This window comes from Microtus pennsylvanicus, chromosome 6, assembly GCF_037038515.1.
Source record: "Microtus pennsylvanicus isolate mMicPen1 chromosome 6, mMicPen1.hap1, whole genome shotgun sequence".
NCBI classification, from domain to species: domain Eukaryota; kingdom Metazoa; phylum Chordata; class Mammalia; order Rodentia; family Cricetidae; genus Microtus; species Microtus pennsylvanicus.
In genome coordinates, this window is record NC_134584.1 from 46,057,045 (window position 1) to 46,077,269 (window position 20,225).

The 20,225-nt window shown below is 38.4% G+C and overlaps 1 protein-coding gene across 2 annotated transcripts in view; it reads left to right on the plus strand.

Moving 5' to 3' along the window:
* The first annotated feature begins 12 nt into the window (after positions 1-12).
* The window catches only part of Cwc27 (CWC27 spliceosome associated cyclophilin), a 171,748-nt gene continuing 151,535 nt past the window's right edge, over positions 13-20,225 (plus strand). Inside the window, exons 1-7 of one of the 2 annotated variants that reach the window (XM_075976134.1) lie at positions 13-293; positions 6,727-6,823; positions 10,238-10,350; positions 13,715-13,858; positions 15,259-15,357; positions 15,926-16,029; positions 17,653-17,722. In XM_075976134.1, the coding sequence (XP_075832249.1) occupies positions 252-293; positions 6,727-6,823; positions 10,238-10,350; positions 13,715-13,858; positions 15,259-15,357; positions 15,926-16,029; positions 17,653-17,722 (669 nt within the window). In that variant the 5' untranslated portion in view covers positions 13-251. The remainder of the gene's footprint in view (positions 294-6,726; positions 6,824-10,237; positions 10,351-13,714; positions 13,859-15,258; positions 15,358-15,925; positions 16,030-17,652; positions 17,723-20,225) is intronic. The other variant, XM_075976133.1, reaches the window with a different exon arrangement.

A 20,225-nucleotide genomic window follows, 5' to 3' on the forward strand; every position in this document is an offset into this window, starting at 1 on the left:
TTCTAGTTACCCAAAGGACACGGAGTTTCCCCCTCCGGAGTTAGCGGTGTTCGAGTCCGGGAGCAACATGGCGGCGCCCATGAGGGGCTAGTTTGGGGGACTAGCTAGTGTTTGGTACGGCTGTCTTGCCCGACTCTGACCGAGTAAAGTTTTCCCCCAAGTACTCACGTTAAAGAATTGTCTTCTAACAGGCGGATACCGCCATCCGCTCGCGACCCCACTAAGGAGCAGAGTCCTGAGCCCTGACCAAGATGAGTAACATCTACATCCAGGAGCCGCCCACGAATGGGAAGGTGAGAACTTCTCCACCATACCTGGATACCCCAATTGAGAGCTTCCTGATTTAGAGAGGGGAGGGAGGGGCGGGTGTCGGGTATCATAGAGTTGGGAAGACCAACAGACATCCGTCCACATTGATTCTGGACAGTGTTGCGTCTACGTTTATTTACGTTGACACGTCTCAGCATACTCATGAAAGCATCCTTGAGCAGCTTCTCTATTCGCAAGTCTTCTGGCCCATTAACTTCCTTGACCCAGCTCTGTGGGCGCCTTCTAGTGTCTGTTGTTTATAAAAGACTTATGCTAGGATTGTTCAATTTTGTTGTTGTTTAACTTGTGGGATCACGCTTATTAAATGCCTGCCAAGCACCACACGTTCTACTAGGAGCTGGTGATACAAAAGTTGGCACACAGTTATCTAGTTGTCACCCTGACAGAACAAATAGCTTAGTTTGGGATTTGGCTAGCCCAGGAAAATCTGCCTCACAAGGTCTCATCACATAGTAGTCAATGCTGGCTGCTAATTTCCTAACTTGTCTCGGCCTCCTGAGTGACTGATTACATGACATGCATCACCACACCTGGCTTTGGTAGGTGAGGTTCTTGAAGAGAAGATTATATTGCCATGGCAGTTTGATGGAGTGAAAAACTGGAAATGATAGGAAAAAACATCTTGGAGGAGATATCTTTGAGATAATTATCAGAAGAAGCAGGACAATGTGGACTATTGCCACATTGGAATGGGAAAGGATTCCCTGATAGGTTTTATGATCAAGCTTTACTTCTTGATAGTGTCCATCTTAATTAATAAATAGTGATAGAGAGCAAATAGACTGAGCATTCTGTTATGCAGACCCTTCACATTGCTGAACATTTGCAGCACACATATGCTATTTTTCCTGTTCAAATGTCACTCTTAACAAAGAGGCCTGTCAAACAGCAAATCTCAGTGATGCCCTCGGTCTCAGCACTTTCTGGCCCTCAGGGTATAGTTTTTAATAGTATCTTCCTTTTGTTTTAGAATACAAACAATATAGAGACAGAGTATGAGCATTTAGAAAAATGCTTGGCGCATAGGGGATGGAGTTCAAATACTGTGAAAGAAAGGATGGCTTGGCAGATGAGCTGATGCTGTGTTCTTTAGCTTCTGAGAGGCACTGCACACAGGTGAGGGTGAGGTTAAACTGTTGTGAGTCTCAGGCACATTTAGGTGTTCTACTCTCATACGCTAATGACTTTTTTAAGAAAAGAAATATAACAGGTTATCATATAAGTCCTTGTCTGTCCTGGAACTGGTTATTTACTTTAGGGAAAGATTTGACATGATCTTAGAGAAAAAGCACTTCTAAACAAGAGATCATTCATTTAACAAATATTTTTAAAACTTGTGTATGTATAAGCATGTGTGCGATGTATGTGTGTGTTCAGACTTTCACACATGCAGATGCCACATCACACTTGTGAAGGTTCAGGTATATCCTAGCTGATGGTCCTCATATTCCACCTACTTTGAGGCTGCATCTCTTTTCTTTGTTGTTTGATGCTGCATATGCCAGCCTGTGAGCAATGGAGGTTCTCTTGTCTCTGTTCTTCAGCTCACTATAAGAGCATTGGGATTAAAGACATAGAGCAGCTGGCTTTTCTGTGAGGTCTGGGCATTTGAACTCAGGTCCTTGGGTTTGTATGCAATTTGCCCACTGAACTATTTCCCCAACCCAACATTTTTTTCCCCCTGGAAAACACATGCAAGGTTTTATGTTAGGTTTTAAAGATGGGCTGGAAGAATATCCATCATTTTATTGTTGAGTCAGTTGAGTGAACTGTGTGTTGACTGATGTTTTTGTCCCACCAGGTCCCACAGCGTTTAGTTCCAAATAAACACACAGAGGTCTACATTAATCATAAACTGGTTGGCCTAGTAGCTCAGGCTTCTTATTAACTAATTCTTACATCTTACATTAACTCATTATTCTTGTCTGTGTTAGCCATGTGCCTTGGTACCTTTTTTGGTGAGGCAGTCACATCTTGCATCCTCTGTGTCTGGGTGACAACTGCAGACTGAGTCTTTCCTCTTCCCAGAATTCTCATTGCCATGCCTCTACTTCCTTCCTGGTCACTGTCACCCCACCTATACTTCCTGCCTGGCTACTGGCCAATCAGCATTTTATTAAAAATAATACAAGTGACAGAATAAAAGACCATTGTCCCACAACAACTGTGTATTGATAAAATAATTGTGTGAATAAAAATACAGCTACAAATTATGATGAATATGAGTTTTCAGCAGAAAAAAAAGAATATAGTCATGGCTAGTGTTTTTTGATTACTTGTGTGCAGCTGTTCTGTATAATAATAACATATTAAAAATATAATAATATGTAATAATATATAATATAATATACAATAATATAATAATAATAATAGCTATCTGTATAATAGTTCATTTCATCCTCACAACAAATCTATGGGGCTAGTATGTCTGTTTTGATAGAAGGAAACTGGTCAATATCATGTCCCAAAAGTCCAAGCTAGTAGGTTGAAGATTCAACTTTGAAGTTGAGCAGCTTGACACAGTGTGTGGAGGGAAGGGTAATGTATGTTACTTTATTCTCAGAGGTGGTTACTAAACTAATGAAGGTGTATTTTGGGCCTGGACCACTATTCCTGGGGTACTAGGAGAAAATATGCATCAATTTGTATTATCTTCTCTTTGTTTAGTTATATATGTGTGTGTATAACTTATGTATGTATGTGTGTGTGTATAGATTGATTCCCAGAACCCACAGTAAAAACACACATGCACATACACAAAGTCCAGGTACTTGTCAGTCAGTTTTTTAATAGTATGTTGCAATTTTCAATGATTAGTTACATGGATTTATGGTACCTAGATTAACTAAATTAGCCTTAAAAACTTCATTTTAAAGATAATAATAATGTAATAATTTAGCCTGGTGTTGTGGGAATTCAGTCCACCAATAGATTTGGGGTACCGGCTGGAGGTCGTGGCCTCTTGTCTGTGATTGTGATTTCTTATTAAAGGAAAGAGGGAGGTGTTTGCTATCTCTCTTGCTCTCACGCTGACTTGAATGGTAAGACTGAAGCATGTGGCTTGCTATTGGTGCTTTTCCCCTTGGGCAGAACAACTGCAGCGGTGTCTAACCTGCTCTGTATCAGTGAGTGCTCACCCATATTATATATCTAAATAAATTTTTTAAACCTCTCCCTGACTCCCATAGATTCTCGCTACATGGTGTGTTGCACACCTTTAATCTAGCACTTGGGAGGCAGAAGCAGGCTGATCTCTGAGTGCAGGGCCACCCTGGTCTACAAAGCAAGTTAAGGACTACACAAAGAATCCCTGTCTTGAAAACAAACAAAAAAATGTAAAAACTTGCTGGTTTGTGGTGGTACGTCCTTTTAATATCAGCACTCAGAAGGTAGAAGCAGGTGGACCTCTGTATGTTCAAGACTGTCTGGTCCACAAAGAAAGTCCCAGTGAGACCCTGTATCAAACAAACAAACAAACAAACACACAAATCAAACAAACAAACACACAAACAAACAAAAAATCCAAAATAAGTACAATGTAAAAATGTAAGCAAACTGTAATAAAATGGTAGCGTTTAAACACAGGAAGTCTGTCAGATAATTAGAATTTATGAAGATTGTTGGGATTACCTGTTTCAACTTATTGTTACAAATGAACTTGATATTAAATATTTGTTCTGTCTTGAAATATTTGTCCCTAAGATTATAAAGCCATTGTTTATTCTCTTACTGAACTTTTAAAAACATTATAGAACAAAATATAGAGAACAGGAAGACAGACGTCTTTAATTTCAAAGAAATGTAATTGGTGAGAGAAATTGGACATAACAAAGCCCATTTTGTATGGTTCCATTTATATGAAATGTTCATTTGGCAATGTCCATACAGACAGAACAAAAATTAATGTTTGCCAAAGGATGAGGGTGGGGGAAATAGAGAGGGCCTGAAAATGGGTCAAGGTTTCAGCACATTCTAGGGTAATGAAATGTTTTAGAAATAGTGGCAATGGCTTCCAAACTCTGAGTGTACCAAAAGCTAGTGAACTCTTTAACAGGGTAAAATTATTGATAAGTAGATTATCTCAATAAATATTATTTTTTGCTGTTTTTTACAAAATAAAATCAGAATTATTTTTAAATATGGTCTTTGAAACATCACAGAATTCTTTAAAAGGTGACTAAGAAAAGAAGTCTAGGTTCCCCCTAACAATAGTGCTTCATTTCAGAGATACAAGTTGTAATGAAGTAGGTCAGGACATGATGTTCATCAGGACTAATGGAAAGTTGGGAGAGAGTGCTTAATGTCATTTCAAGTTCATTTTAAGAAAGAGGGAGTAATCCAACTTTAGTTTGTATCACACACACACACACACAGAGAGAGAGAGAGAGAGAGAGAGAGAGAGAGAGAGAGAGAATAAAAAAATGTGATAAAGGAAAAAAATTGAGACAGGATCTCATTTTGTAGCCTGGACTGACCAAGGGCTTGCTATATAGAGGCTGGCCTAGAACTAACTCATAGAGATCTGCCTGCGTCTGCCTCCTGAGTGCTAAAGGCACATGCTACCATGCCTGGCTTCTATCTGTTTCTTTATGTGTTAAGGAACCCATTAAACATCTACCATAGTGTAGATATTTTCACTTTTCCCATTTTCACAGGCCGTGAAGGGTAGTTGTAAAAGAGCTGTGTGTTGCCCAAACGATGCAATGCATTCATCAGTGTTTGTAATTTATGATAGCATTTCCCAGGCTTTTGAAACAAAGTGGTCACAAATTGTACTAGGTTGGGGGAGGGAGGGGTAGGGCAGTTAGATGTCCTTCTCATTTTGTTGTTGCTTATTCAGTTTACAACCCCTAGGGCATTCTTAAAAGCCAGGGCTCTCCTGGATGGTTTTTAAACTCCCCTCATTTCTAAAACTGTGCTTGCGACAAGGCCAAGGAGCTTTAGGAAACGGGGACTGTGACTTATATCATGGGGACAGTCTCCTCGTGAGGATCAGTTTAGTTCCAGTTATCTTACGGTGTTTCTTTGCAAGAAACGTTCTTTGTGGTGACCACAGGTTATTGATACGAATAACTTCCTCTACAGTTGGGGTGGGAAAGAAAAATTGATACTGGAGAGATTAGACTCCAGCTGTGCCATGCTGGTCACTTAGGTACTAACGTTCCTTTTGGTTATTTGTAGTTATTAAGCCAGTTGTTGAATAAGCTGTTTCATCCTCCAGGCTTAGCAGAGATTTTGGTTGTTATAAAGCAACTAGTTCCACCAAAGAGAAACTGCTGCTATGAACCAATAAAAAAGGAGATGATTATATATACTACCTGTTATAGAGATGCTGACTTTTAAGACATAACCGTTTTAGCGAGTCACAATCAGACTTTAATTAAGAATATTCCTTTGGGCTAGGACTCTAGCTAAGTTGGTAGAATACTTGCCAAGCATGCACAAGGCACTGACTTGCATCTCCAGCACCGCTTGGTGACACATACCCCCCGTGCAAGTACTTTGGGAGATAGAGGCAGGAAGATCAAGGAGTTCAAGGTGAGTTTGAGGCAAGTCTGGACTACAAAGCTCTAAGACTTTGGCTGAAAAAACAAACAAACAACAAACCGTCAAGGAACTGGAGAAATAGCTCAGTTGATAAAGTACTTGATGGGTAAACATGAAGTGTGCCTGAATTCCCAATATCCTTAAGAAAAGTTGAGCATTGTGGCCTGTATCTGAAACCTCGGACCAGGATCAGGAAGGTAGCAGAGACAGGTGATCTCTCAACTTGCTCTCAAGCCAGTCTCGTTGAGTGGCGAGCTCCAGGGTCAGCAGAAGAGCTGTATCAAAAAGTTAAGACAAAGAGCTGTTGAGAAAGGCATTCAATCTTGACCTCTGGCCTCTCTGTGCACACACACGTATGTTCACTTGCACACATGCATAGACAGAATATTTATTTCCAAACTAGAACTGGCATGATTTTAATATAAAAGTAGGGTTCAAGAATAATTTCAAATGATTGATTGTAAAATTGTCTTAAGACTGTCATAATTCAATGGGTTCATTAATTTCTTGATTTCATAATTTGCTAACCAATTTTATTGGAAATAAAGCAATGAGAAACAGTTATAAATCTGCACTCTTTGTTTTTATATGAATGAAGCTTGTCTTCTGTGATTAGAAAAAATAAGTGCTTTTTTTTCTTTAGATTTTTTTTGAAAACGGTGTATTGAATCATCTAATGATGATTGGGCTGTAATGAATGTTTGAAGTTTGTTCAGTATAACAACAAAACCCAAGCAGAGTTTGTAAGATTTCTTCTAAAATTGAAAACTCATTAGTTAGTGTTGCAAGTCGCCTAGCCAATTATCAAGCAAAATAAATACTTCATATGATATCACGTTCTTTTTATAGGTTTTATTGAAAACTACAGCTGGAGATATTGACATAGAGTTGTGGTCAAAAGAAGCTCCAAAGGCATGCAGAAATTTCGTTCAGCTTTGTTTGGAAGGTCAGTATTGCCTTCATTATCATTTTGAGGAGAAACCTGCCTTAGTTTACAGATAATGGCAGTGATTGGACATTCTGGCCTGCTCATGTAATCCCAGCGCTTGGGAGATTGATTCGGAAACATTTCTAGCTTCAGACTATCCTGGGCAGCACAGTGAGACTCTCTAAGTAAATAAAACCCCGGATGGATGAGCTCTTTTTAAAAAGCGAAAAGAATAAAATACAATGTGTTTTTCATATTGAGGTCTGATGTTGGCCACATGATGTTGAGTAGTGTATAAGGAAACAGACTGCGGGGATAGTTCAGCTTTCTTCCAGGTAAACTGTAAATTGTTATACTTTTAACAGACATAAATCATGCCTGATACTGATCTCCTCTGCTAATTGCCACTTACTTTTTCTTTCATTCTTTAAATATGAATATGCCGTGAGCTTGCCTCTCATTCTGTGCTATTTTTTCCACTCTTGTTTTATCTCTGTACAAATGAATGTTAGGTTCAGAACTCCATCCATTTCTTCCTGCTTGTGCCTAATTGATCTGATGGTATAATGGTCCTTCTCTACTGGAAACTTCTGTTAGCTATCACTAGACCAAATTTCAACTTCTTCCCCAGATGGCCTGCACTTTCGTCTCCATGACTGGAATTGCCTCCTCTCTGGTCCTCCCTCTCATTTCTTTGTCTTCTCTGTGCACATGATATTTGAAATTTTAGGAACTTGGCTTCCTAGCTTTCCATCATTTTCCGTTCCACTAATCATGTGCCTTCAGCCAGTCGTTCTGTATTTCCTGAACATTCTCTATTTCCTCTGCACATCCTTATACTAGCTTTCTTCTAGTTCTCTCTCTCTCCCTCTCTCGGTTTCTTTCTCACCCTGTTTGCATTTAAGTATAACTGTTTTATTATTTTGTTCGCAGTCTTTTTTTTCCACAAAGCTTACAACCTGGCCTTCACCGATTTGTTATCAATTGAAGTCATAACATGATGATTTTTCTTTGTAAGAAACTTGGCAAAATTTTATATTCCCTTGAGTATTTTTGTTCATGGATATTTGTGTATGCAGCTATACATCCCATGCACTCTTTACGGTTTCTGGTTGGCTTCTAGAATGCATTATATATGATTTAAAATACCTCCAGTGGTGGCAAGTCAGTGTTTTCCAGTTATACCTGGTTTTTAGACACAGTGTTATTCATGGTGTCAGAAAAAATATTTTTGGAGAGAAACAAGGTACTTAGGAATCCACAGTATCCTGTTGTCTAATATAGACAAAGCTCTCCAAATAGAAATTAGATAAATATAACACCACAGGGAGAATATTAAAGAAATAATAATAAAAGAATCCAGTCCCACAGATGAGACAAAGGAAATATGTCTGCAAAGATCATTATTAATAATTGCTATGGCAGGCAGGAAGGAAATCAAATCAGACAGGTAGTTTAGTTAGAAAGGCCTCGGATAACTGTCAACAAAGCTAAGAAACAAGAGAGACAGAGAAGCCTGACTTCTGGTAATAAGTTTAAAGAAGTCAAAAGCTCAGATTTTACAGGAGAGTGAAATTACAAAAACACTAGAAAGAATGAATGGTAAATTGCAACTCAGGACCAGGTGAATGAAGAAACAGAAAGTATCTGGATAGAATACGACATTGAAATAAACATGAGGTTCAGCCGGGTGCTGCCAAAGCTCACTTGCATCAAAAAAGAATTATTCTCCCATTTATTTATAAGAAGACCAGGAGATATAAATAAAAGATGGAAAAATCATAGAAATAACCAGAAGAGTTTTCTTAATGAAACAGGCAAGAATTTAATAGGATTATTGTTGGGAAGGTTAACTAAAAACCTGAGAAGACTAATTTTTAAAAAAGATACTCTTGGCAAGAGAGGTGGCTCAGCAGTCAAGAAGCACTGGCTGCTCTTCCAGAAGCCCTGAGTTCAATTCCAAGCACCTACATGGCAACTCACAACTGTCTATAACTCCACTTCCAGGAGATCCAGTGTCCTCTTTGGCCTTTAGGGTCACAAGGCATGAATGTAGTATGTAGACATACATGCAGGCAAATCACACACACATTTCTTAAATGAGTAAACTAATGCAGAGAACTTCATTTAATCCTTTGAATGTATGATTCAAAGAAGTTAGGATGTTTTTGAGTCTTGTAATGCACCTTTCAAACAACAATAGCAATGAGTAGTTCACAGAATTCAAAGAAAATAAATGAAAGCCTGGGAGGGAGGAAGGGGGGGAAGGAGGGAGGGAGACAGAGAGGCAGGGAAGGAGGGAGGGAGGGAGACAGGGAGACAGGGAGGGAACTCCCATGTGGCCCTCGATGAAAAAAGCTTTCCTGTTGAAAGATGGTCATATTCTGCAGAACTCAAAGATCTGTAATTACGATTTAACCTTGAACTTTGAGGTCTTTGCTGTATAGTTAGGAGAAACATCTAAATAAAAATAAGTTTTGAAAGTTGCCAGTCTAAAACATGATATGAAGCTGTTACAAAGAAAGACAAGAAACAAAGCAAAAGGAAACTAATTTTCAGTTTTCATAGGGGATACCTTGTAACTCAATGGGTGCTGGCTTCTGTCTTATCTAAGTGAACTTTTTTTCCTTTTTAATGATTCTAGTTCCAGAGAATAAAGTCTACGGGAGACCATATTTCATCTCTGCTGCATATTTATATCTATAAATATATTTATAATATAGTAATGTATTTAAATTCTATTAGTTCTATATTGATTTTCCTAAAATCAGTTAGCAAAATAAATGACTATTCAATTGAACTAAAACACGTAATGCTATTTGTTTCATTTATTGAACAATTTTTTTGAGGACAGTTCTAGAACTATGATCGATTAGTAACTCTAGTGTCTGTAGGTTTGTATACTTTTGTGTATTAGTATGTTAATTTTCTATTAGGAGAAGAGGAAGCGGCAAGAAATGAGCTATTCTTCTCTACCAAGGCTTCTCAGCTTCAGCACGGTGGGCATTTGGGATGGAAACAAGCCTTTGAGTTTTAGGATGCTTATCCATATTCTTGCCGTCTTGTATTCCAGTAGTACTCCCCCTAACCCAAAATATTTTAAAATGTTGATAAATGTCTCCTGGGATACAGAATTGTTGCTTCCCTCTCTCCCCAGTTGAGAGCCATTGATGTGTATTAAACTTATGTTTCTCACAGTAATCCAGACTGTGAGAAAATTCTAGAGAGAAAACAAAAACTAAAGCACCATTGTTTCTGTAGAGACATATAGAAATTTGAAGATTGAATGTTTTATAAGAAGTAGTGAGGAAGGACTTTGGTCTAAAAGTGTACTTAGCATTCTGGAAATTAAATCTGTGGCTCTGTTTGTATAGTAACTATGACAACAAAGTCATGCGAGTTTTCAAAATTAATGTGTTAATTGTTTTTCAGCCTACTATGACAACACCATTTTTCATAGAGTTGTACCTGGTTTCATAGTCCAAGGTGGAGATCCCACAGGCACCGGAACCGGGGGAGAGTCCATCTATGGAGCCCCATTTAAGGTCAGATCAATTTACTGTATTCTAGGTCAGCTTGGAATGCTTCTCCAAAAGTGAAGTGTTCCTCAAGAAAACATCTCATGTAGTATACAAAATCATTGGCGTTAGAGTTACTCAGCGATAAGAACAAATATTACCTACCAAGCATTTTTCTGATTTATTTTATGGCAAATTTTTGACCTAGATTAAATTAAGGTAGAACTAAAAATTGCAGAGGGAGGGAGGGAGGGAGGGAGGGAGAGAGAGAAGTACTGTTCAGAAAGAAATTCATATGGCATGTTTCCTGATGTTTTGCTGTGTCTGATCTCAGTAGCCAATTTTTAGAACATTGCATGTGCTATTTTAGATTAAAATAATTTGATTTAAATGTTGTGTGGAATTTTCAGTAGTCTGCTTGGGCCACTACAACAGTCTGTGGGGGTAAATGAGAATTTCTTTCAGTTGTGGAGGCTAGGAAGTTCAAGTCACAGTGCCTGACAGTCCCTTTTCCTACCTTGAAGAGGTATGGGGAAGAAGAATCCAGGTCCAGTGTCTTGATCTTTTTTTATAAGGACACAAGCCTTATTGGGTTAGGATGAGAGCCCAACCCTTATGACGTCATCTTACTTTTTCACATTTAAAACCTTTACTTCCTTGTCAGAGCCACAAATCTAGCTGCAGCAGGGATTAAGACTTCAATATGAAGCTTTTGAGGGACCAATCTCCCACACTGGAGCTTACTGTATATTATGTAGTTCTGTCCACGAAAGCAACTCTATAGCACAAAGCCATGCATGGTGGACAGTCAGAAAGTGAGCAGAAGGAAGAGCCAAAGATATTAAAAAGGAAAAAGACATTTTAATAAAAAATGGGTACATAATTTCTTATTTTAAATTTTTATTAGATTTTTTGTTTTTATGTCTATCTGTTATATGTTCACCATGCTCTGCTTTCTGACAGTAGGGGTCAGAAGAGAGCATTGGATCCCTGGGGATGGAGTTGTGGATGACTGTGAACCACCATATGGGTGCTGGTAACTGAACCCAGGTCCTCGGTAAGAGCAACAAGTGCTCTTAACTACCTGCTGAGCCGCTCCTCTTGTCCTGGCCTGTGATTTCTTGACTGCCAGCATAAACTTAAGAAGGAAAAGAGTTAGTTTATTTAAGAAATTAGGAACAATGATGGGCTCAAATATAGCAAACATTGTATTTGTTATTAGTCTAATTATAGCAATGTTGGGTTCTTTGGGTGAGTAACTGCCAGTGGTTCTTAAAATCGGGAGACTTTTGAAAAAACAACTTCATATTTATTCTAGTGGGAAAGAGTTTTTAGAGATTTCTTTCATCTTTTCCTAGGTCAGTGTGATTTTTAATTGTTTCAAAGTTTCTATCGAGGGCCCTGCTCTGTTGTCTTGGCTAGAATTACAATATGTAGTGCAGACTGGCCTTTAACTTGTGCCTGACTTTGTGCCTGAGCCTCCTGAGTGCTAGGGTTGCTGGCATGTAGCGCAGTGCCTCATCACAGCGTGATTGTGATTGTTGAGAAAAACAGCGGAACTTCTTCTTCTTCTTTTTAAAGCTTTGTTTTCCAGATGATAGTCACCCTGGAAAGTAGATCATAGTATTTAAATAATCTCAACTGTCACTGTTAATCATATCTCATAATTTTAGGACCTTGACTTTATAGGAAATATTCTTTTTTTTAAAGATTTATTTATTTATTATGTATACAATATTCTGCCTTGATGTATGCCTGCACACCAGAGGAGGGTGCCAGATCTCAGTACAGATGGTTGTGAGCCACCATGTGGTTGCTGGGAATTGAACTCAGGACCTCTGGAAAAGCAGCAAGTGCTCTTAACCTCTGAGCCATCTCTCCAGCCCCTATAGGAAATATTCTTGTGTTCTGTTAATCTTATTGCTTATCCTAAATTCTGTTGGCATTTCCTTTCTGAGTTTTTTCTTTGTTATTTTAAAATAACAATTAACTTTGTTAACTTCTTTCAGCTAGATAGATCATTTTAAACATAGTGTTTTAGTTAAAGTTACTATTGCTCTGATAAAATACCATGACCAAAAACAACTCGGGGAGGAAAGGGTTTATTTCCCTTTCAGTTTCATATAATAGCCCATTATCAAAAGCAGTGAGGTGAGGAACTCACGCAGGGGCAGGAACCTGGAGGCAGGGTGATGCAGAGGCCATGGAGAGGTGCTGCTTACGGACTTGCTCCTCATGGCTTGCTCAGTTGTCTATCTGTCTTCCTTTCTGTCTGTCTGTCTGTCTTTTTGTTTTCTGAGATAGAGTTTCTCTGTGTAACAGCCCTAGCTGTCCTGGAACCAGGCTGGCTTTGAACTCATAGAGGTCGCCTGCCTCTTCCTTCTAGAGTGCCGAGTGCTGGAATTAAAGGTGTGTGCCACCACACCCAGGATCACCAGCCCAGGGATGGCACCACCCACAGTGGGCTCGGCTTCTACCATCAACCACCAACCAAGAAAATGCCTTACAGCTTAATCTTATGGGGGTATTTCTTAATTGAGGTTTCCTCCTCTCAGATGACTTTAGTTTATGTCAAATTGACATGAAACTGTCCAGGACACATATATGGTATAGAAATACCACAGATTCTGGGGATTTAAACAGCAGGAGTGTTTTTCCCCACAGTCCTTATGAAAGCTGATCAGTCGGAGGTCAGGGTGTTTGGCTCTCTGGTTCCTGGTGGGATATACTAGAGTTTAGATCTTAAGAATAATGTATTAAAGAAAAATAGCCTCTAATGCTTGAAAAGCCCTGATTATAGAAATGGTGTCATAGATGATCCCAGTGTAGGTCTTGGGGGAAGTTCTCAGTAGCTCTCAGAGCAAGGAAAGCCTCCAAGAAACGGTGGTCCTGCACTGTTGCAGTCTGCCACCCTGAGAAGAGTTGACTTAGAATGGCTTAGGTCTTCTAAAAGCACAGTGGAATCACACTGATACACTCTTGGTGGAGTCTGAGTCTCAGAGCAGAAGAAAGCCATAGCTTCGCAGCCTGTGGTGTGAGATGGGAAGGATAATAGCTGGAGGCTTCATAGTGTTTCGGAGAAAGGTTTCTTGAGTAGGGAAATGAGAATTGGACCCCGACTTTCTTTGAACTCCCCTCCTTCGTGTGTATGTAGATGTCCATAAACAGCTATGGGGCTGACTATATTTAGAAGATACAAGCTGCCGAGTTCAGGTTGAAGAGCAGTGAACAGATAGTAAATTTGGATTTGATTGTACTTCAAAATCAGTTAAATAAAGCTTCAGCATTTTTGATTAGAAATTGTCTGAGCCTCCCTGGTCTGCTGCATAGCTGATTGAACATGAAGGGTCTTATGACTGATAGAGTCACTAAATCTCTCTCATTCTTGCAGGATGAATTTCACTCGCGGTTGCGTTTTAATAGGAGAGGACTGGTTGCCATGGCAAACGCTGGTCCACATGATAATGGCAGCCAGTTTTTCTTTACTCTGGGTCGAGCAGATGAACTTAACAATAAGCACACTATCTTTGGAAAGGTTAGTGTCTATATATGTTAAATATATGGTTTGGTTTTGGCTTTGTTATTCTTTAAACTTCTGTGATACGTACAATTGACTTTATAATGAGTGCCTTCAAACATGTTATAGTTATTTACTTACTGTTTTTTAAAAATGATGGTGTATGTTCCTATTGTGATGAGCTGTAAAGGGCTACCTGAACTTTGGGTGCTTCATGTCGGTCATTTGTCATGGCCTACATGTGTTCTTTCTCAAAGTGGACATTAGCTACTTAAGGCCACTTAGCCAGTGTTGTTTCTACTTTTAAAGAGACACTTACCCAAAACTATTTTATAGGTTAAAGCTACCAATGATGGATTCCCTTAAAATTAAAGTGGAAGTTGTATTAGTATTTATAATTTTACTGGGAATTTTACTTTGAACAGTATCGATTTAATCCTCCTGATGTTTAACAACAAATGAGAGGATAATCTTCCCATAGATTTTCAACAGTTCTCTATAAAGAGGGATCTTGAAGGCATTGCTCACTCATCCTCTTCCCTTCTCATCTGAATGTTCCTGTAGTTAATGCTTAGACATAGTAGGCATTAATAGCTTTTTAGCCCCCTCTGCTGGCTCAGTAAGAATGCTTCCTTACATCCTAGGCAAAAGTGGGTTTTGACTCTATAAGGAGGGTAATAATTCAGTACAGTTGAACAACTGAACCTTTAAATTCAAGTCATATCTAAACCATAAAATGTAACATTGGTACTTATTTCTTAAGGACATGAGTCAGGAAATATGTTCTGCCATGTTCTTTTGATGCATTCCTAATCCAGGTTTTTCTGGCAATCATGGACTTTTCCTACCTCTAACTTTTTTTTTATCAGCAAGATGAGTCTTGAGTTCCTATCTTGTACTGTGTTTTACAATTGTTGCTATATAACCCAGCATGAGAGAGCATACAGCACGGCAGTCTAAATAGAGAGGCTCCCACTGTCGGGTCTGTACCTTCCTTGAGCCTCTGTCAAGGAAGGTAAAATTACTTCTCATTTTAGGGTATTTGTGTAGATTCAATTAGGCAATAACCTGCAAAGTGTTTATCGTACTGTTAGTGCTTAAGCTACTTTAAGTTCAAGCTTGTTTGTAATATTTGAACTGTCATGTAGTCAGAAGGTGGACATTGTGTGTTTATTTTTAGTAACTGACATTAGTATACACTGAAAACATATAAGGGCTTATTAAGAGACTGAGCCCATCTGTTAACAATTACCAATGAACATTGTTAATTGTACACACAGTAAAAATATAAATATTTTCTTTTATTATTTAAAAACACTTTTTCAGAAGGCTACTATTTATTTAAAGTATTTTCAGAATTCCTCTATTTATTAAAAAGTTGAATAGAACTGTTTGTGGCCCTATGTTTTGTTTGGTAGGTCACAGGGGACACAGTATACAACATGCTACGCCTGACAGAAGTGGACATCGATGATGAAGAAAGGCCCCGCAATCCACATAGAATCAAAAGCTGTGAGGTAGGAACACGGCTGCTAGATGCCATTAAAGAGATACATTTAAACCATTAGATGAGAGCTTTCTGTGAGACACTATATTTAAGAACAATTTCTGATATATATGTGTGTGTGTGTGTGTGTCTGTGTGTGTGTGTGTTTCTGATATGAAACTTTAGGTGATAATATAAAGAATGAAAAGCTCAACTCATAATGAAAAATTAAAGGAATTAGGGTTCTTTGCTCAAAGAAGTGGATTTTTGTTGAATTAAGTTGCTCTTTATTGAGGAAGTGAGGTAATCCTTAGGAGCATTTGCTATGGAGTCCAAATGTCTGAGTTGGTTCCTTATGCTTTTCTTTCTGTAAAATAGTTATAGGATAAAGTATCTTTTACTTGAAAAGAGCATAATGTTTTGGGTGATCAGTGAGGCCATGTGACTGGAAGTGCACTGTGTACCCTGTGCACCACTGCACTAATAAAATTTATGTAGGGAAGATTTAGACAGCAATGTCAGTACACTTAATATTGTTTTTCATTTTGTTGTAAAATTTAAAAACTGGAATAATATCTTCAAAATGCTTCTTTTCATAGGTTTTGTTTAATCCTTTTGATGACATCATTCCAAGAGAAATTAAAAGGCCCAAAAAAGAGAAACCAGAAGAAGAAATAAAGAAATTGAAACCCAAAGGCACAAAGTAATCATACTAGAAAGATTTTTCTTCAACTTTAATAGTGACATTATTTTACTTAATTGTTTTTGTAATCATTATTTACTTAAAAAGGAAATGTCATTGTGAATCAGAGCTAACAGAATTATAAGAGCGAGAGAGAAAGAGACAGAGAGAGAGAGAAATGTGTGTTTAAAGTGAACATTTCTTACATGCAATGACATTATTTAACTTAAACTAGAAATTATTATCACAGTAGCCATTTAACATGTGTTAATAAATATTTAGTATTCACTATATTTATATAGCTGAGTTATTGAGAAACATTTGCTAGTTTGTAAGTTAATGTATTTTTAGTATAAAAAATTTGGGGAGGGAAGAACACTAAAATGAATATTTTTAGTGTGTGTTATAGGATTGCATACGCTATGTAATTACTGGTATTCAAAATAATTGTTTTATAAATATTTTTGATCAAAACCATTCTATTATTCTGTTTTCTTAAAAATAACAATTTATTTTTTAAAAAAGTTAGTTTATGCCAATATTGTTTATATTACTTTTTTCTGTTTCATTAAAAATAATATAGTTAGATTTCAACTTACCATTTTGCTAAATTGTAGCATCAAATTTTTCAGTATTATATTTAGACAGTTCTCTGTATAGGCCTGCGACACCTGGTTCTTAAGCAAAGTTTATTAATCTCTGAACTTTGGTCATCTCATGGCAAATAGAGTGGTTGTTTTGAAGGTTAATTGTGTAGACAGACACCCTAAAGTATAGGTAACCCGTACATACTGGCTTCCCACAAAGCATATACATTAAACTATGTTAGCAATTTGCCAAATATGAGCCAGGCACTTTAACCAACAGTAAATTTTGTCTTATGGAAAAATCACTTTTTATAGCGTTGTATATTTGATTTTCTTTGAGCCCATCATTGACTTCTTACTCTATGCTGCTGGAAGGTCATTGTCACCGTGTTAGGATACAGTGTTTCAGTATTACCATTTCACTGATGACAAGTCTGAGTTCTTTGTGTGTTTTCTGTTATCTTGTCTTCATTCAGAACAGTGAATGAAAACATCCGTTTCATTCAGAGCAAGGGATGATGTGTCATCATTGCTTGCATGTAGATGTAAAAAAAAAACTCCATTGCTACCAAATGTTTTACTTTTTCCAAAACTCAAGAGAGTGCTTTAATAACTTACAGTTCATTTTACCTGAGATTTTGTTGTTTAATTTGAAAGACCTGAGATAATTTCTACCCATCAACTTTTTTTGTTTCTTAGTTTCAAAACATTAAGCTATATTTGTCAGGTATTAAAATAGATTAATTACTCCCCTATAGTGCTTTCCGGGTTCCTTCTAGCTTTGATAATTATCAGAAGCTTATTTCTGACCTACATGACTGAGTGCATCACGGTAATACCCGGAGGGAATCTGTGGTAATTAGTTGAGGGTACTTGTTGAAATGTTAGTGATCTAATTGCTTACAATTGTAGGTGCTGGAACACTTCCGCTGAAGACAAGTGAAACTGTCCAAATAAAATGTTTTTGTTAGATACCTGTGTTATTGCTTGAGAATGGGATATTTATGAATTTCATCTAACTTTTCTCCTGAATTTTCTTTTCTTTCTGTTTTGATAGAAACTTTAGTTTGCTTTCTTTTGGAGAAGAAGCTGAGGAGGAAGAGGAGGAAGTGAACCGAGTCAGTCAGGTAGGCTCCCACTTGCCCTTTGCTTTGCACTTTCTGTGTCTCCTGCTCTGCCTGGAGCAGCACAGTTGACTTCACTTACACAGTAAGCGTGTATCGTATTGCTGCGTAGAGTCATCCATACAGATTCTGAGTTGGTTTGCTCTCACAGAAACATTGTTCATATTTATTTAATTTATTCTTGATTGTTTTTGTCAGTTGAAACCAGTTTAAAGTATTTTGAATGATTCAATTTTATGATTCAGATTTTAGTTGCTATTTGTCTTTTATTTTACTATATGGCAATGATTATCATTATTATAACAATCAGTGACTCAATTGCTTAATATTTTAATGTTATTTCCATATATTGTATTTGCGTCATTAATTCTCAACTAATTTCTGTCACAGCCTTTTGAGATAGATGTTGTTGTGAACCTTCTATAAATACTTAGATTTATTTGTAAGTAAAACAAAGTTCACAACAATACCTGTGGATTATAATTGTAATCGTTCAAAGTCACATACCTAGTAAGATGCTACAGCAGGAATTAACCTCTGTATGTGGCTTTCTTCAGTTTTAGTTTCATCATAAATCATCTGGAACATTACAGTATTTTGCATGTTTTTGGAGCAGGTTGTGATATTTACACCCAAAGAAAATCACCTTTAGAGGCTTTTGGTTCCAAATGTTGTGCTTTGCGTTCCTTTCTTGGAAGCAAGTGAGATTCCTGAGAATTAGATCTAGCATCTTTAGTAATTATTAAGCTTCATAACCCAGTTCTTCTGTGTTGGTTATGATGTAAGACACATGGAAAAGTACACTATAGCTGTGCTTGTCTTCTTTATCCTGTGCTTTCATCATTCATGAGCATGGCTCAGGAAGGGTCATGCTGAGCACTGAGCAGACACTTGTGCAACAGAACTTCCTGGGGAGATACTCCATACATCTACTCATCCCAGATAGGGAGCTCACAAGCGACCAAAGTGTAGATACCACGGAAGTCCATCTTGGTGAACCAATGAGTTTTATTGGGGTTACTTATGGGTGAAGGGGTACTTAACAGAAGCAGAAATAACTCAGACAGCTACATGACCAAACCCATCTCAGCATGGATGACAGCTCACAAAGCTGGAAACAGAGAATGATGCACAGCCAGCAGGCAGCTCAACAGAGTGTCCCTTCCAAGTGGCTCAGTTAACCCAAAGCTCTTCCAAACAACTTGGGTATTTTTTTTTTCTTTATTGAGAAAAGGAAAAAAACAAGTTTCCGCCTCCTCCCAGCCTCCCATTTCCCTCCCCCTCCTCCCACCCTTCTCACCCTCCCCCTACTCCTCTCCCCCTCCCTCTCACTCTCCAGTCCAAAGAGCAGTCAGGGTTCCCTGCCCTGTGGAAAGTCCAAGGTCCTCCCCCCTCCATCCATATCTAGGAAGGTGAGCATCCAAACTGGCTAGGCTCCCACAAAGCCAGCACATTAAGTAGGATCAAAACCCAGTGCCATTGTCCTTGGCTTCTCAGCAGCCCTCATTGTTCGCCATGTTCAGAGAGTCCGGTTTTATCCCATGCTTTTTCAATCATAGTCCAGCTGGCCTTGGTGAGCTCCCAATAGATCAGCCCCACTGTTTCAGTGGGTGGGTACACCCCTCGTGGTCCCAACTTCTTTGCTCATGTTCTCCCTCCTTCTGCTCCTCATTGGGACCTTGGGAGCTCCAGTGTGGGTCTCTGTCTCTATCTCCATCCATCACCAGATGAAGGTTCTATGGTGATATGCAAGATACTCATCAGTATTGCTCTAGGATAGGGTCATTTCAGGTTCCCTATCCTCAGCTGCCCAAGGAACTAACTGGGGACATTGCCTTGGGCTCCTGGGAGCCACTCTAGGTTCAAGTCTCTTGCCAGCCCTAAGGTGGCTCCCTTAACTAAGAATTGTGCTTCCATGCTCCCCTATCCAACCTTCCTTTATCCCAATCATCCTTTTTCCCCAAGTTCCCTTAGCGATCAGGGAAATGCAAATCAAAACAACTTTGAGATATCATCTTACACCTGTCAGAATGGCTAAAATCAAAAACTCCAATGATAGCCTTTGCTGGAGAGGCTGTGGAGGAAGGGGTACCCTCATCCATTGCTGGTGGGAATGCAATCATGTGCAACCACTTTGGAAATCAGTGTTTCGGTTTCTCAGGAAATTTGGGATCAACCTACCCCTGGACCCAGCAATACCACTCCTGGGAATATACCCAAGAGATGCCCTATCATATGACAAGAGCATTTGTTCAACTATGTTCATAGCAGTATTATTTGTAATAGCCAGAACCTGGAAACAACCTAGATGCCCTTCAATGGAAGAATGGATAAAGAAAGTGTGGAATATCTACACATTAGAGTACTATGCTGCGGTAAAAAACAATGACTTCTCGAATTTTGCATGCAAATGGATGGAAATAGAAAACACTAACCTGAGTGAGGTAACCCAGACCCAAAGAGATGAACATGGGATGTACTCACTCATAATTGGTTTCTAGCCATA